Source organism: Eriocheir sinensis, chromosome 9 (genome assembly GCF_024679095.1).
Source record: "Eriocheir sinensis breed Jianghai 21 chromosome 9, ASM2467909v1, whole genome shotgun sequence".
Lineage (NCBI taxonomy): Eukaryota > Metazoa > Arthropoda > Malacostraca > Decapoda > Varunidae > Eriocheir > Eriocheir sinensis.
Window position 1 is genome coordinate 8,840,772 of NC_066517.1, and position 18,759 is coordinate 8,859,530.

General features: G+C 43.0%; 1 protein-coding gene across 1 annotated transcript in view; it reads right to left on the reverse strand.

The window, feature by feature from the left end:
• Nucleotides 1–13,244: 13,244 nt before the first annotated feature.
• The window catches only part of LOC126995895 (uncharacterized), a 38,352-nt gene continuing 32,837 nt past the window's right edge, over nucleotides 13,245–18,759 (reverse strand). The window contains exon 5 of the mRNA XM_050855793.1: nucleotides 13,245–14,348. Within this exon, the coding sequence (XP_050711750.1) occupies nucleotides 14,142–14,348 (207 nt within the window). The 3' untranslated portion in view covers nucleotides 13,245–14,141. The remainder of the gene's footprint in view (nucleotides 14,349–18,759) is intronic.

The following is an 18,759-nucleotide window of genomic DNA, read 5'->3' on the forward strand; positions in this document are numbered from 1 at the left end:
TCCCTCGTTGGTGTTCTAATTAACTGCTTAAGGAAACTATCCTGCATCACATCTAACAAATCCTGTGCCTCACATCTAACAAATCCTGTGCCTCACATCTAACAAATCCTGTGACTTTTGGTCTCCGGGAGAGGAGGAGGAGGAGAAGGAGGAACACAAAAGAACACAAAGAAAGAACAAACAACAGCAGGATTGCTGCTCCTTACCAGGCTGTTTGTGACAAGCTATACTGACTATCTAATCAAAGGTGGAAGATGAAGGACAGCAAAGGGGAAGGTTCCTCCCCACCCCCCATCCCTCCAGCCAAAGCTGGCAGGAAATGAAAAAGAACCATGCAGCATGGAAAAACTGCATGGAAATTTGTGTGCCTGTGAGAACAAGACAACGCTTGCTGAGCACCCAGTTATGATCACAAGACTAAGATTCCCACCCGCGGGATATACTGTGAAATTTATTAATCATGCTAAAGCATATGAGCCATCTTATTTAGCATTCTATGACTTTGAGAGTATTCTCGTAGAGCCTTCTACGAATGTGTCTGGATGTGTAAAGAGACATCACTTTGCCATAGCGTATGCTTACATTATAGTGAACAGAAACGGAGAAACAATAGAAAGCGGATCCTCTTGTGGAAGTAATGCTGTAGATCATTTTATTCATACAATGCAGGAAGAAGTTAAAATTTTCTAAAGGCTACAATAAAATCAACATGACCGATGAAGATACGACACGTCACAATGAGCAAACCCACTGTCTTCTCTGTAAACAGGGGTTTTTAAAAGGTAAAGGAGTAAAACATCATGACCATGAAAAATCAGGAAACAATTACATTGGAGCTTATTGTAATAGATGCAACCTTCAAATGAAAAATCACAAATTGCAGTTCACTCTCATTGCACATAATGCGAATTAAGTGCCGTTAATCCTGCGTGAAATAACCATACATGACAAGAAAATCAAACTAAGACCAAAACGTTCAGTTCACAAATACCATGAAGTCATCATAAATGACTTGAGATTTATTGACTCGTATGTCTTTATGTCTGGTTCACTCGCGGCTTTAGCGAACCAATTCATCGGGAACGAACCCATATGTACACAACAGATGTTGAAAGATGTCCCAACACCTGAGTTGCAATTATTGTTAAAGGGAAATCTGGTTTTTTGTTTTGACTATATGGATTCGATTGTACGACTTTGTGAAACACGTCTTACATCCCACGAAGATTTTTTCAATTCGCTTCTGAAGCGGAAATTTTGAAAGTGATTATGAACATGCTAAGAATGTTTGGAAAGTAGCTGTTTTTTTTTTTTTACAACAAAGGAGGCAGGTCAAGCAAGGGCACACAAAAGAAAACAATAATAAAAAAGCCCGCTACTCGCTGCTCCTAAAAAGGACTATTTGTTGCTTTATGTATATGGACGTTGGCCTTCTATGTGAAGTCTTCCCAGAGTGGAGAGGTATTTTGAAAACCCAGTGGAGGTTGGATATTGTAAATTATGTTAGCCTGCCAGGATTTGCCCATGACTCTTTTCTGCTAAAACACAGCAGGAATTAGGAGGTGCTTAGTAGCCCAGACATATATCATTGCAATCAAACAAATGTGCGTGGGGAGCTACACAAGTGTGCGTCGTTTTCTACGTGCCAATAACATCAACTTTGAACCCTCAGATTTTAATCCAAAACATGATAGAAGCACTTTCCTTCATATCTTGACTTCAACAATCTTTATCTCACTGTAATGCAAGATAAGTTGCCATGTGGGGATATGCGAAAACTAGATGAGATAGAAATGCAATCGTTTTTTGAGGCGGGGCTTGGTCAATCAAAGCAACCGATGGCGATTTGGATATCTCATTCTAATACGCGATACTGAGGCTGTCTCATGTGAAGTCATTGAAAGCGGATGACCTCCCACTGATCATCAGAAGACACAATATCACCAACAGAGATATATCGTCAGTCACACACGAATGGTATGAAGAAGAAAACCGTCCAGTACCGTGTAAGAAGATAACACTGATTGGAACACATGCCCAGGAGAAAATGCTGTTTGCTCTGCCCTCCTTAATCTACTTATTCAATTAGGCCTGGTTGTTAAAAAAAAAAGTGCATGCTATTTATATGTTTAAGCAAAAGCACTTTCTTGCGGGCTTCATTCAGGATAACATATAGAAGGCCGCAAAGTACTACTGCCCCTATCAAGAAAACTGCAATCAACTGTATTTCAAACAGCATTTTGGTGATTCCTGATGAACGCGGGCCAAATATAGTGAAGACATAGATAGTGTCACCAACCGCGAAAAGTTTTTGAAGCTGGCCCAGAGAAGTCCTTACTTTAAACGTGTTGTACCTTCAATGATGGCCATGTAGTTGTAGTTCGCCATAAGAAATATTCATGAGTTGAATCATCCAAACTACATTGGCTATTACATCCTAGAGCTGTCCAAGCTGCGACTGTATGATTCTTTACAATGTCATGAAGGCTCATTACGGGATCAGGAGAAACTAGTGTATTATGACACTGATTCCTTAATAACATAAATTGAAACTCCTGATCTATTAACAGAGTACTGCAGGAACCTTCAAAAGTTATATAGACACAAGTAATCACAGCTCCTCACATTCCTTGTACAACACAGACAAGAAAGGAAGGAAGCAGGATTTCACAAGTCTGAAGGGAAAGAACCATCTCAGAATTTGTAGGTGTAAGACCAAAGTGTTACTCCATCCTCTTGGCAGACGGTGACCAGTTGAGTTCAGCTAAGAGCGTTCCAAAGTTCATAGAGAAAAAATTGCTCATCAGCGATCAAAGACGTCCTATTCCACAAGCAAACATTTACCTTTGGCTATCAGGGATTCACAGTGCGCAATGGACGAATGAGTACAGTAAAATATCCCAAAGAGGGATATCTGTAGTTGAGGAATAAAAGATACCATTAGTACATTGAGTCACGGTCTTACAGTCATCCTGATAATTCTACAGGGGTAGAGGAGGAGGAGAAGAGAAGGAGGAGGAGGAGGAAGCAGATCATGAGGCACTGTCAAATCGAAGAAAATATGGATGAAGGCGATGAAAAGAAGCATAACAGAAGCAGGCTAGCAGGGGTAATGGGTGGGAATAATAGCTCGATGAAAATGGAGAACAAGAAGAAGAAACCTATGAGTTGTGGGGAGAACAGGATGTGCTGGTCGAGCAATATTTTCCCTCGAAAATACAGCCAGCGATGGAAGATGACATGCTAATGCTATACCGCAGAACAGGAAGAAAGAAATCAAATGCTCTCCTAATGCTCTGTATATAGGACTAATGTTGAGTCTATGATATTATAAAATTGCACATGATGAATCTGTAATCATAATTTGACCAAATTCCAATAAACATTGAGTTTGTTTGACTTGTTTTTATGTCCTTTATCAAAACGGATGAAAAAAATAATAATTGTCTTAAAATTTATTCGATTTTGGAAACATACATGGATAAAACGCTTTTATGTTCGATCTGCCTCATATATAAAAAAGTATTTGACTGTCGCAGAAATGTGCGCGGCATGGCAGCAGCAACAAGCGCTGCGGCGACATCGATAACTGCTACGACAGGATGCGACAGGATTGCGCATGGGCTCAGGACAGGGCGTAAGGCAGGGCAGGGGGGCGAGGCGGCAGCACGCCAAGGATTATTCTAAAGAGATATGGGACATTGGATTTGTCTCTACCAGAACTGGACATGCTAGTCGTTCTTAGATAGTTATGCTCGACCCCAAATTATACTCTGATCATTTTAATTATATTGCTTTTTTTTTTTTTTATTAGCAAAGGAGACAGACTCAAGGGGCCACAAAAAGTAAACATTAATAAAAAAAAAAGCCCACTACTCGCTGCTCCTAAAAGAATCCAAAGAGGTGGCCGAAAGATAAGTCAGTTTGGAGGAGAGGTGTCTGATACCTCCTCTTGAAAGAGTTCAAGATCGTAGGCAGGAGGAAATACAGATGAAGGAAGATTGTTCCAGAGTTTACCAGCGTGAGGATGAAAGAGAAGATGCTGGTTAACTCTTGCAGCAAAGGGGTTTGGACAGTATAGGGATGAGCATGAGTAGAAAGTCGAGTGCAGCGGGGGCCGCGGGAGGGGGAGGCATGCAGTTAGCAAGTTCAGAAGAGCAGTCAGCGATGAAAATATCGATAGAAGATAGAAAGAGAGGCAACATTGCGGCGGAATTTAAGAGGTGAAGACTATCAGTTATATGAGGAGGAGAGCTGATGGAGACGAAGAGCCTTTGCCTCCACTCTGTCCAGAAGAGCTGTGTGAGTGGAGCCCCCACCCACTGTGAGATGCATACTCCATACGAGGAGGGACAAGGCCTGTATATGGACAGCAACTGTATGCAGGGGAGAAGAACTGGCGGAGACAGTACAGAACGCCCAGCCTCGAGGGAAAGCTGATTTAGTAAGAGGATGAGATATGAAGTTTCCAGTTGAGATTTTGAGTTAAGGATAGACCGAGGATGTTTAGTGTTGAGGAAGGTGATAGCGCTGGGTGTTGTCAAAGAACAGGGGATAGTTGTTTGGAAGATTGTGTCATGAGTGGATGGGTGGAGAAACTGTGTTTTGAGGCGTTGAAGGACAACAGGTTCTTCTTGCCCCAATCGGAAATAATAGTAAGGAGTCTGAGGCTAAGCGTTCTGCAGCCTCCAGCCTTGAGTCGTTAAGTTCCTGAAGGGTGGGTCTTCTATTAAAAGAAGTTGAATAATGCAGAGTGGAATCATCGGCGTAGGAATGGATAGGACAGTTCGTTTTGGAAAGAAGATCATCAATGAACAACAGAAAAGAGTGGAGATAGGACAGAACCCTGTGGGACACCACTGTTAATAGATTTAGGGAAGAACAGTGACCGTCTACCACAGCAGAAATAGGAACGGTCAGAAGAGGAAACTGCAGATAAAGGTACAGAGAAGGATAAAAGCCGTAGGAGGGTAGTTTAGAAAGCAAGATTTGTGCCAGACCCTATCAAAAGCTTTGATATGTCCAGCGCAATAGCAAAAGTTTCACCGAAACTGGCCTGAAGAGGATGACCAAGAGTCAGTTAAGAAGGCTAGGAGATCACCAGTAGAACGCCCTTGCGGAACCCATACTGGCGATCAGATAGAAGGTCAGAAGTGGAAAGGTGCTTTTGAGATCTTACGGTTAAGGATTGATTCAAAAGCTTTAGATAGACAAGAAAGTAAAGCAATAGGACGGTGGTTTGAGGGATTGGAGCGGTCACCCCTTCTTACAGAGTACAGAGCTGTGTGAAGCATACTTCAGCAAGAAGGAAAGGTAGATGTTGAAGCAGGCAGAGGCGAAAGAGTTTGACCAGGCAGGGTGACAGCACGGAGGCACAGTTTTTAAGGACAATAGGAGGCACTCCATCAGGTCCATAAGCCTTCTGAGGATTGAGGCCAGAGAGGGCATAGAAACATCATTTTGAAGAATCTTTATAACAGGCATAAAGGAGTCAGAGGGGGATGAGTAGGAGGAATATGCCCAGAATCGTCCAGAGTGGAGTTTTTAGAAAAGTTTGAGAGAAGAGTTCAGCCTAGAGATAGATGAGACAGCGATAGGTTGCTGTCAGGACTGAGGAGTGGAGGGAAAAGATGAAGAAGTGAAGTTGGAGGAGATGTTTTTGCCTAGATGCCAGAAGTCACAGGAAGAGTTAGAAAAGCAAGGTTTGACATTTTCTATTAATGAAAGAATTTTGGTTAGTCGGAGAATAGATTTGGCACGATTTCGGGCAGAAATGTAAAGTTCATAATTAACGCATTAGTTTGAAGGCTCTGGTATCTTCTTTGTGAGCTACCTCTCTATCATTGACAGCACGAGAACAAGCGTGATTAAACCAAGGCTTTTAGCGTGAGGTATAGAAAGAACGAGGAATGTATGCCTCATTCCAGAGACAATCACCTCTGTGATGCATGAGCACACACAGAGGGTCTCTATCCTGGAGCAATAATCATTCCACGGAAATCGGAAGAGTACATCCTCAGGTCGTCCCACCGAGCTGAAGCAAAATGCCAAGAAGCATCGCCTCTTCGGTGGGTCCAGAGAGGATGTACAGGAGCGATAGGACAGGATGCAGAAATAAGATTGTGATCGGAGGAGCCCAACGGAAGAACAGTTTGACAGAATAAGCAGAAGGGTTTGAGGTAAGGAGAGTCTAGAATGTTGGGCCGATCTCCAAGACGGTCAGAGAATACGTGTAGGGTGCTGGACCAACTGCTCTAGGTCGTTGAGGATAGCAAAGTTGCAGAAGCTTGTTCACCAGGATGGTCAGTGAAAGAGGATGAAAGCCAAAACTGGTGGTGAACATTGAAATCTCCTAGGGATGGAGATTTCCAGCGAAGGAGAGTAATGGGTCAAGATGTGCTCCACTTTAGAATTCAAATAGTCAAAGAATTTTACATAGGTGGTAGATGAGGTGAGAGATAAACAGCACAGATGTATTTAGTAATAGAGGCCAGTGAAGTCTTAACAGATGGTGGAAAATTCAGAAGAGTCAAGGTCGTGGAGCATGAGAGCAAGTGATGTCGTTGCGCACGTAGGCGCAAATTTATCCAGCTTTGGATTGAAATTTAGATAGAGATAGTAGGAGGAACAGATTGAAGATTGCTGTCAGTAGCCTCAGAAACCTGTGTTTCAGTAAGGAAGAGAAGGTGAGGTTTAGAGGAGGAGATGATGTTGATGCTTACACCTGGGCTCAGTATATATAAAAAATGCATTTCGACTTCAAAACGCACGCACATGATGTTAGGGTGTGGGGCTTATGTCATGTACTTTGCCTACAATGTTTCCACTTTGGTGGAAGAGAAACTCTTGAAAAAATATGTATGGAGTTTTCCAAGACCGAATATTCGAGGAATGATGAACACGTGATGAGATTCGCTTACAGCAAGTTTTTTAATGCCCGTATGACATCAAACATTTAACACGTGTTTATAAAAAGTAAAGTATTGTCTTTATTGATTTTTCATATTGAAGTGTATTACATTCCATGAAGCTATTCTCAGCATAAATAATTTTCTAGTTCCTTTATCGTGGTTTGTAAGTAACACGCTTAAATCAGTGGTCTGGCTCCACACAGATCGTCCTCGTCACCACTACTACCCCAAAGCTGCCGCCCCACTCTCGTCCCGCCCCTGCCCTGCCCGTCCTGAGCCCGCGCGCGCAATCCTGTCCATCTTGTCGTCGCACGATGTCGCCGCAGCGCCCGCTGCCGTCGCCGCCGCGCATTTTCATGACAGTCATTTTTAATATATGAACCAGATCAGGAAACATAAAAGCGTTTTATTCATGTGTTTCCACAAATCGAATAAATTTTAAGACTATTTTTTTTTTTTCATCTGTTTGATAAAGGACATATAAACAAGTCAAACAAACTCAATGTTTCTTGAATTTGGTCAAATTATGATTACAGATTCATCATGTGCAGTTTTATAATATCATAGACTCCAACATTAGTCCCATATACGAGCATTATGAGAGCATTTGATTTATTTCTTCCTGTTCCGCGGCTAGCATTAGCATGTCATCTTCCATCGCTAGCTGTATTTCGAGGGAAAAATATTGTCGACCAGCATATCCCATTCTCCCCACAACTCATAGGTTTCTTCTTGTTCTCCCATTTCACCGATTTCTTGCCTAACCATTACCCCTGGCTAGCCTTCGCTTCTGTTAACCATGCCTCTTTCATCACCTTCCTCCAAATTTTCTTCGTTTGACAGCGTCATGATCTGTGCTTCCTCCTCCTCCTTCTCTTCCTCCTCCTCCCTACCCCTGTAGAATTATCAGGGATGACCGTAAGACCGTGACTCCAATGTGCTAATGTAGTATCTTTTGTCCATCAACTACAGATATTCCTCTTTTGGGATATTTACTGTACTCATTCGTCCATTGCGCACTGAATCCCCTGATAGCCAAAGGTAAATGTTTGCTTCTGGAATAGGACGTCTTTGTATCGCTGATGAGCAATTTTTTCTTTCTTTATGAACTTTGGAACAGCTCCTTAGCTGAACTCAACCGGTCACCGTCTGCCAAGAGGATGGAGTAGCACCTTGGTCTTACACCTACAAATTCTGAGATGGTACTTTCCTCACTTCAGACTTGAGAAATCCGAGCTTGCCTTTGTTGTCTGTGTTGTACAAGGAATGTGAGGAGCTAGTTACCTTGCGATCTATATAGCTTTTGAAGGGTTCCTGCGAGTACTCTGTTAATAGATCAGGAGTTTCAATTTCTGTTATTAAGGAACCAGTGTCACAATACACTAGTTTCTGCCGATCCCCGTAATGAGCCTTCATGACATTGTAAAATAAATCATATAGTCGCAGCTTGGAGAGCTCTAGGATGTAGTAGCCAATGTAGTTTGGATGATTCAACTGTGAATATTTCTTATGGCGAACTACAACTACATGGCCATCATTGAGGGGTACAACACGTTTAAAGTAAGGACTTCGGGCCAGCTTCAAAAACTTTTCGCGGTTGGTGACAATATCTATGTCTTCACTATATTTGGCCGCGTTCATCAGGAATCGACCAAAAAAAAAAAAAATGATTGCAGTTTTCTTGATAGGGCAAGTAGCACTTTTGCGGTCTTCTATGTTATCCTGAATGAAGCCCGCAAGAAAATGCTTTTGCTTAAACATATAAATAGCAAGCACTTTTTTAACAACCAGGCCTAATTGAATAAGTAGTTTAAGGAGGGGCAGAGCAAACAGCATTTTCTCCTTAGCAGCATGTATTCCAATCAGTTTTATGTTCTTACACGGTACTGGACGGTTTTCTTCTTCATACCATTCGTGTGTGACTGACGATATATCTCTGTTGGTGATACTGTGTCTTCTGATGATCAGTGGGAGATCATCCGTTTTCTCAATGACTTCACGTGAGACAGCCTCAGTATCGCACAGCATGAGATATCCAAAATCGCCATCGGTTGCTTGATTGACCAAGCCCCCGCTCAAAAACGATTGCATTTCTGTCTCATCTAGTTTTCATATCCTGTCTCTCGTCTTCTCGTCACTGCAGTGAGGCTCATAGGCGAATGAAAGAAGGTCGTAGGTATTCTTTATATATTGCTAAGTCACAAAGAAAGCACACAATGTAGGAATAAAGCCAAATCCTAGTTCTCGTTGTGTGTGTGTGTGGCCGCTGAGAGAGGTGGTGGTGGACTGAATCACACATCCCATGCAGCGCATGTGTGTGTTGCAGCTGTATAGTTACCCATGTACCTATAGCTAGCTAATAAATAACCCACATATCCCCACATGGCAACTTATCTTGCATTACAGTGGGATAAAGACTGTTGAAGTCAAGATATGAAAGGAAAGTGCTTCTATCATGTTTTGGATTAAACTGAGGGTTCGTGTAGATGTTATTGGCGCGTACAAAACGACGCACAACACTTGTGTAGCCCCAGGGCACATTTGTTTGAATGCAATGATATATGTCTGGGCTACTAAGCACTCTAATTCCTGCTGTGTGTTTTTAGCAGAAAGAATCATGAAGCAAATCCTGGCAGGCTAACATAATTTACAATATCCAACCTCCACTGGGTTTTCAAAATACCTCTCCACTCTTGGAAGACGTCACATAGAGGCCAACGTCCACATGTACACATAAAGCAACGAATAGTCCTTCAGGCTCTGACACCCAGCTACTTTCCAAACATTCTTAGCATGTTCATAATCACTTTCGAAAGTTCTGCTTCTTGAAGCGAATTGAAAAATCTTTGCGGGATGGAAGACGTGTTTCAGAAAGTCGTTCCATCGAATCCATATAGTCATAAAAAACCTGCTTTCCCTTGATCAATAACAGCAACGCAAGTGCTGGCACATCTTCAACATCTGTTGTGGCATGCATGGGTTCGTTCCCATTGCTGATGAATTGGTTCGCGAAAGCCGCGAGTGAACCAGACATAAAGGCATACGAGTCAATAAATCTCAAGTCATTTATGATGACTTCATGGTATTTGTGAACTGAATGTTTTGGTCTTAGTTTGATTTTCAAGTCAGGTAGCGTTAATTCACGCAGGCATAACGACATGTCATAATCCGCATTATGTGCAATGAGAGTGAGCTGCAATTTGTGATTTCTCATTTGAAGGTTGCATCTATTACAATAAGCTCCAATGTAATCGTTTCCTGATTTTTCATGGTCATGATGTTTTACTCCTTTACCTTTTAAAAACCCGTATTTACAGAGAAGACAGTGAGTTTGTTCATTGTGACGTGCCGTATCTTCATCGGTCATGTTGATTTTACTGTAGCCTTTAAATTTTTTTTAACTTCTTCCAGGAACACTGCATTGTATGAATAAAATGGTTTACAGCATTACTTCCACAATAGGATCCGCTTTCTACTGTTTTTCCGTTTCTATTCACTATAATGTATGCATACGCTTTGGCAAAGTGATGTCTCTTTACACCCATTCGAAGAAGGCTCTATGAGAATACTCTCAAAGTCATAGAATGCTAAATAAGATGGCTTATATGCTTTAGCATGATTAATAAATTCTAGTATATCCCATGGTGGGAATCTTAGTCTTGTGATCATAATTGGGTGCTCAGCAAGCGTTGTCTTGTTCTCACAGGCACACAAATTTCCATGCAGTTTTCCATGCTGCATGGTTCTTTTCATTCCTGCCAGCTTTGGCCGAGGGATCAGGGTCGGAGGAGCCTTCGCCTTTGCTGTCCTTCATCTTCCACCTTTGAGTAGATAGTTAGTGTAGCTTGTCACAAACAGCCTCGTAAGGACCAGCAGGTCTGCTGTTGTTTGTTCTTCCTTCTTTGTGTTCTTTTGTGTTCCTCCTCCTTCTCTTCCTCCTCCTCCTCCTCCTCCTCTCCCGGAGACCAAAAGTCACAGGATTTGTTAGATGTGAGGCACAGGATTTGTTAGATGTGATGCAGGATAGTTTCCTTAAGCAGTTAATTAGAACACCAACGAGGGAAGAAAATATTTTGGATTTGTTGTTAACTAATAGAGAGGACATAATAAGCAACATTGGGGTTGGGGATTCATTGGGTAACAGTGATCATAAGGAAATTAGATTTAATATTAAATGGGAGGATAGAGTCAGCAGAAACAACACTTAATACCTGACTTCAGGATGGCGGACTTCGAGGGGTTAAGAAAGCAGCTGCAAAGGCTTAGGAGAGTAAGATCAGAAGTAGCTGAGAGCTTAAACCATAGGGTTCGTTATGTTGGGTGTCTAGAACGTGTAAGAGTTCCTTCTTCCTGGAGTTCACCATTGGAGTACGCGTTCACCTAGGGGTTCTCCAACAATGTTTGAGCGAAACTGCAGGGATTCCGGAGTATTTATACCCAAATCAATAAGAAGATATCCATAAGAACGTGAATATACAGCATATTTATATATATATATATCTACAAACTGGTTTGCCTTCTCTTTTCCGAATATTTGTCTGCCCAGACAGTGAATTTGAGATAAATCTGACTAATTTAATAACACGAGGGAAGGAAAGGGAAGGGGAGGGAGGGATGGAGGGGGAGGAGAGAGAAGAGGAAGGGAGAAAGGTATGATGGAAGGGAGAGAAGAGGAGGAAGAGGAGGAGGAGGGAGGAATGAAAGGTAGAGGGAAAGGAGGGAAAAAGAAGATATGGAGGGAGAGAGAGAAGGAGGAGGAAAGGAAGGAAAGGTATGAAGAGAAAGCAGAGAAAGAGGAGGAGAGTGAGAGATGGAAGAATACAAGGAGAGAAAGGTGGTATGGGTGAAATGGTATGATGGCGGAAGGGAGGGAAGGAAAGGAATGATGGAAAAAGGAATATAAGAAAGAAGGAAAGAGAAGAAGAAAAGAAAGGAAGAGATAAAAGAACACTCCCTCTCTGTCCTCGTCTTTCTCAATACCTCCTTGGTCCTGTCTTTTATTTCCAGAGCTCACCGCAGATTTCCCAAGAATCAGAGGGGAATGGAACACACACACACACACACACACACACACACACACACACACACACACACACACACATGATCCTTTTTCACTTTATGCCTTTTTCCCTCGTCTCCTCCGTACCACTTTCCCTCTCACACCGCTCTCTCTCCCTTCCCTTCACTGGCTCACTGAGGTATTTCTGAGTTACCTTCGTTTTGAGCGCTCTCTAGATCTAAGGAAAAAGGTAAACTCGGTGCGGCAACGTCTAAGGTCATATGGCACCGAAGAGCAAAAGAAAATATAAAGAAATGTTAGTTGATAAATTAAATAAGAAGAAAGAAGTTAAGAAATGAGATATAAGAGATTAATTAATGCAAAATCAGAAAAAAAAGACTTGGTGCTGGAGTGTTTAGGGTCAGATGGCACCAAATAACCTGAGTAAAAAAAATGTATATATAAGTTGAGGAAATAAATAAGAAGAAACAAGTTAAGAAATGAGAAATAAGAAGATAATGCTACAATACACCTATCAAAACCTTACATAATTTAACGAGTCTAACGTTCAAGGGCGATTTTTTTCGTTATCATAATAATTCTTCAGTGATTTTGTTTCCTTTGAGTTCTCGATATTCTTTTTTCGTGGTTATAGCATAAGTATCCCTTTTCCCTGGTGGTGAGTGTGTGTGTGAGGGTTGGCTGCAGGGTGATTTCCATGAACCTCAGCTGAGGTAATGTGTTTGCCTGTGCATTTAAGGGATATACGCAAGTGGTGGTCAGTCGATATTCGGGAGGCATTAAAGGAGATAAGGAGAGAAGGAAGGAAATGAAGAAGGCAGGAATAAAGGAAGGAAGAAGGAAGGAAGAAAGAAAAGAATAAAGGAGAGGAAGAGGAAGGAAGGAGGAAGGAAGGAAGGAAGGAAAGGAGGAAGGAAGGAAATTAATGTCTTTACCCTTTTCCGTGATTATAATCTTGCAGTCATTCGCCCTTTTTCCGCGATCTTATCTCACACTCTGCTGGGCACCCTCATCCCGTCACCCGCCCGCTGCCCGGCCGACCCCCACTCCCGTCCCCCCCCGGGCCAGTACCCCCACTTCCGTCCGCTAGCCTGAGAGGGGTGGGGCTGGGGGAGGGTGGGGAGTTGGGGAGGGTCCAGCTGCCCCCTCTTCCGTCACCCCCCTGCTGACCCCCCCGCCTCCAACTTCCGTGCCCTCCCCACTTTCAACTACCCCCACTTCCGTACATTTGTTACTACTCACAAGAAGGAGGAAATACAGTGATATGAAAGGAATCCTCAGGTGTAATAGTAATAGGAATGAAAGTTTGAGGATAAAGCTAAACTCTTGCATTATTTTATTTTTTTTACAACAAAGCTCAAGGGTAACAAAAAGAGTGTAGAAAAAAAAGACCGCTATTTGTCGCTCCCACAACTGACACAAGTAACGAGTGGCCAAAAGAGAAGTCAATTTCGGGTGGAGAGGTGTCTTGATATGCTCTTCTTGAAAGAGGTCAAGTCATAGGCAAGAGGAAATACAGACGAAGAAAGGCTGTCCCAGAGTTTACCAGTGTAAGGGATGAAAGAGTGAAGATGCTGGTTAACTCTTGCTAGAGTAGAAAGCCGAGTACAGCGAGGCCGCGGGAGGGGGAAAGTCATGCAGTTAGCAAGTTCAGAAGAGCAATAAGCATGAAAATATCGATATAAGATAGAAAGAGAGCCAACGCGGCGGCGGAATTTAAGAGGAAGAAGACTGTCAGTATGAGGAGGGGAGTTGATGAGACTCTACTCTGTTCAAGAGAGCTGTTTGAGTAAAGCCCCCACACACAATGTGATGCATACTCAATACGAAGGCGGACAAGGCCCCTGTATATGGACAGCATCTGTGCGGGGGAGAACTGACGAAGACGATACAGAACGCCCAACCTCGAGGAAGCTGATTTAGTGTGAGAGGAGATATGGAGTTTCCAGTTGAGATTTTGAGCCTCCAGCCTGAAATCGTATAGTTCCTGTTGGGTTGGCCTTCTATCAAAAGAAGTTGAGTAATGCAGAGTAGGGTCATCGGCGTGAGAATGGATAGGATAGTTCGTTTTGAAAAGTAGATCATCAATGAATATGAGAAAGAGAGTAGGAGATAGGACAGATCCCTGTGGGACACCACTGTTGATTATTGAGTTCGATAGTATAACGACAGTAAAAGGACAGTATAAAAGTCTTTGTTTAGCGAAATTGTTACACTTTAGGCTGTGTGACGTTTTTGATGGTGTTTCTGTAGAGCTCCGGACACACAAACCAGGCGTCAATGGATCTTGTTCCGATGAAACGCATGCCTCGGGCTTCCATAGCCGAAACTAAATCCTTCTTTCCACCACTCAGATGGTTGTACTCCACATGCATCACGCGCACCTTCACCTTGTCCCACGGTAGTGTGTCCAGCACCTGTAATTCAAAAAGGGAATCCCGTTATTTGACTTTACAAACGCATCCTTCCACCACTTAATGTATTCACTTTTGTCGAGGCTTCCTTTTAAAACTGACCAATGATCACACAATATTAATTTGCTTTACAAACGTATCTTTCGACCCATTGGATGTCCCCACTCTTACCGAGTCTTCACATTTTTTACTAATCAATAAGCAGACAACTTGCAAGGACAAGAAAAAACTTGTTTTATAATCAGGCAAATTATATGGCGGAACTCACCCGATTATTTTATATCAGAGGAGTCAGGCAAAGGGAAAACAAAACAAAAAGATCCTGACGGTTAGAGAAGTGCATTAACATTCCCCATTTGATACAGGAGAGCTCGTCAGTCCGTTAGTTCAGGTAGCAGGTAAATGTTCATTATAAAAGTATCTTTCGACTCATTGGACGTCCCCACTCTTACCGAGTCTTACTTGAGACTAATCTATAATCAGATTTGCAATAATCTTTCTCCATCTTGTTCGGTCTAATGCTAATCCTTCCTCTATTTCTAACACTTTCAAGTCTTGTTGCACTGTTCTTCTACATGTTCTTCTTGGCCTTCCAACTAATCTACTTCCACGCACATCCATTTCCTGCACCATCCTCAGCATTCCGCCTTCTGTCTCTCTCTTTTCACATGACCGAACCATCGCAACTTTCTGAGTCTCATTATCTCTTGTAACTCTTTCAAGCCACATCTCTAAGCCACTTCCTCTTTGGACACCCTGCCCTACCATCTCACTCCAGCCATTTACCTCAGCATCCTTCGATCATATCTTCTTAGGATGTCCTCTATTCTTCTTGTCCATGTTTTAGCACCAAACAACATAAAGTATGGAGTATGCATCTCATGTGTGGGGGGGTCCACTCACACAGCTCTCCATAACTGAGTGGAGTCAAAGGCTCTTCGTCTCATCAGCTCTCCTCATACTGATAGTCTTCTACCTCTCAAATTCCGCCGCCATGTTGCCTCTCTTTCTATCTTCTATCGATATTTTCATGCTGACTGCTCTTCTGAACTTGCTAACTGCATGCCTCCCCCCTTCCCGCGGCCCCGCTGCACACGACTTTCTACTCATGCTCATCCCTATACTGTCCAAACCCCTTATGCAAGAGTCAACCAGCATCTTCACTCTTTCATCCTCACGCTGGTAAACTCTGAACAATCCTCCTTCACCTGTATTTCTCCTGCCTACGACTTGAACTCTTTCAAGAAGAGGGTTTCAGGACACCTCCTCCTGAAATTGACCTCTCTTTGACACTCCTTTGACCTCTATTCAGGAGCAGGTAGCGGCTTTTTTATATTTTTCTATTCCCCCTTCAACTGTCTCCTTAGCGGTAAAAAAAAAAAAAAGGTCTAATAATACACATTTCCTCTACTCTTCAGTGGGATACTTTGTTCATTAACAAGCTTGCCTATATATCTCTCCATTTTTTCCACGTCGTTGCCATTGTTGCTGTCACTGCTCCCTTCACTCCAGCATCACAGTCCAACTCATCTCCAAGGTAACAAAACTCATGTACTTCCTCTATTCTCCTTCCCACAGTCGTCCATCCTCTTTCCCTTTCCTCTCTTATTTAAGAACATAAGAACATAGGAATGTAAGGAGTCTGCAAAAGGCCGGTGGGCCTGTACAAGGCAGCTCCTGTAAACCTAGCTGCTGTGAATCTAACCCAACGTAATATCACTGTCCATGAAATTATTCAAACTATTTTTAATGTGACTATTGTATTCACACGACACACACACCTTTTCCCAAAATTCAAAATTCAAAATGGCGTTCAACAACAGTGCTCTGAGTCCCGCCTTGGGGGACCACAAATTCCCCCAGGGAGGACTCCCCTTCTGGCTGCCGACCTGAGAGGTGTCTTGATAACTCCTCGAGCCTTTTTCTTATCAATTTCTGCAACATTCACGGTCTTCGTTCTAATTTTCATTCTGTGGGACCCATCTTTCCTCCTCTAAACCTCACCTTCTCTTCCTCACCGAAACACAGGTTTTTGAGGCTACTGACAGCATTCTTTACTATTTTCCCTCCTACTATCTATTTCCTAAATTTTAATCCAAAGCTGGATGTTGCGTCTACGTGCACAACGACATCACTTGTTCTCGTGCCCACGACCTTGACTCTTCTGAATTTTCCACCATCTGCCTAAGACTTCATTGTCATTATATTACTAAATATTTCTTTGCTGTTTATCTCTCACCTAACTCTACTGACTATGTAAAATTCTTTGATTATATGAACTCTAAAGTGGAGCACATCTTGACCCACTCTCCCTTCGCTGAAATCTCCATCTTGGGAAATTTCAATGTTCACCACCAGCTTTGCCTTTCATCCTCTTTCACTGACCAGCCTGGTGAACAAGCCTACAACTTTGCTCTTCTCAACGATCTAGAGGAGTTGGTTCAGCACCCTACACGTATTCCCGACCGTTTTGGAGACCGGCCCAACATACTAGACCTCTTTCTTACTTCTAACCCTTGTGCTTTCTCTGTCAAACTGTTCTCTCCGTTGGGCTCCTCCGATCACAATCTTATTTTTGTATCCTGTCCTTTCGCCTCGGTACATCCTCTGGACCCACCGAAGAGGCGATGCTTTTGGCATTTTGCTTCAGCTCGGTGGAACGACCTGAGGATGTGCTTTTCCGATTCCCCGTGGAATGATTATTGCTTCCAGGAGAGAGACCCCTCTGTGTGTGCCCAGCGCATCACAGAGGTGACTGTCTCTGGAATGGAGGCATACATTCCACGTTCTTTCTCTACTCCTCATGCTAAAAAGTCTTGGTTTAATCTTGTTTGTTCTCGTGCTATTAAAGATAGAGAGGCAGCTCACAAAAGGTACTAGTGGAGTGTTGAATGTTAACAGTTACGTCGGTGCGTGCGGGATGATCAGCCATATTGAGGTAACTGTGGACATCTCTTTTTCAGACTCTGGCAAGGGAGTATTGCCAATTGCAATATTTACAACTATTTGGTCAAAGAATCAGTCAGGTGATAGGTGAAGCTATGCAAAAATGCCGCTATATTGGGCAAGAACATCCACCAGTTACTCGTCCGTAGATTTGCCGCGCTGAGCTGATATGATTTTCCACCAAATCTAGTGAAGAACCCACTCAATTGGCAATCCTGTGTTTTGAGAATTAGTGTTGGAACACACTCATACGCGGGAGATCTGAGTGCGGCTGAAGCTCGCAGCGAGCGTTTAGCGCCACCAGCAAATACGCCTAACGCCCCCTGCAAGTGTTTAGCAATGAAAGGGTTATTAATTGACTTTTGGTCATCCTCTCTTAGCCGTTTCGGTGAATCTTTCTCTGTTGCGCTAGAAATATCGACAGCCTTCGATAGAGTCTGGCACAAGTCTTTGGTTTCTAAACTCTTTCGGATTCTATCCCTCTCTCTGTTCCTTTATCTCCAGTTTACTTTCCGGCCGTTATATCTCTTCGGTGGAAGACGGTCACTGTTCTCCCTATTAACAGTGGTGTTCCACAGGGCTCTGTCCTATCACCCACTCTCTTCCTGTTATTCATCAATGATCTTCTTTCCATAATAAACTGTCCTCATACGCCGACGATTCCACTCTGCATTATGCAACTTCTTTCAATAAAAGACCATCCCAACAGGAAGTACATAACTCCAGACTGGAGGCTGCAGAACGCTTAACCTCAGACCTTACTATCATTTACGATTGGGGTAGAAGGAACCTTGTGTCCTTCAATGCCTCAAAAACAATTTCTCCACCTATCAACTCGACACAGTCTTCCAAACACCTATCCCCTATTCTTCGACAACACTCAGCTGTCACCTTGTTCAACACTAAATATCCTCGGTCTATCCTTAATTCAAAATCTTAACTGGAAACTTCACATCTCCTCTCTCACTAAATCAGCTTATCAGCTTCCTCGAGGTTGGGCGTTCTGTATCGTCTCCGCCAGTTCATCTCTCCCACGCAGTTGCTAGTCATATACAGGGGCCTTGTCCGCCCTCGTATGGAGTATGCATCTCACGTGTAGGGGGACTCCACTCACACAGCTCTTTTGGACAGAGTGGAGTCTAAGGCTCTTCGTCTCATCAGCTCTCCTCCTCTCACTGATAGTCTTCTACCTCTTAAGTTCCGTCGCGATGTTGCCTTTCTTTCTATCTTCTATTGATATTTTCACGCTAACTGCTCTTCTGAACTTGCTAACTGCATGCCTCCCCCCCCCCCTCCCGCGGTCTCGCCTCACACGACTTTCTAACCAAGCTCATCCCTATACTGTCCAAACCCCTTACGCAAGAATTAACCAGCATCTTCACTCTTTCATCCCTCAAGCTGGTAAACTCTGGAACAATCTTCCTTCATCTGTATTTCATCCTGCCTACAACTTGAGCTCTTTCTAGGG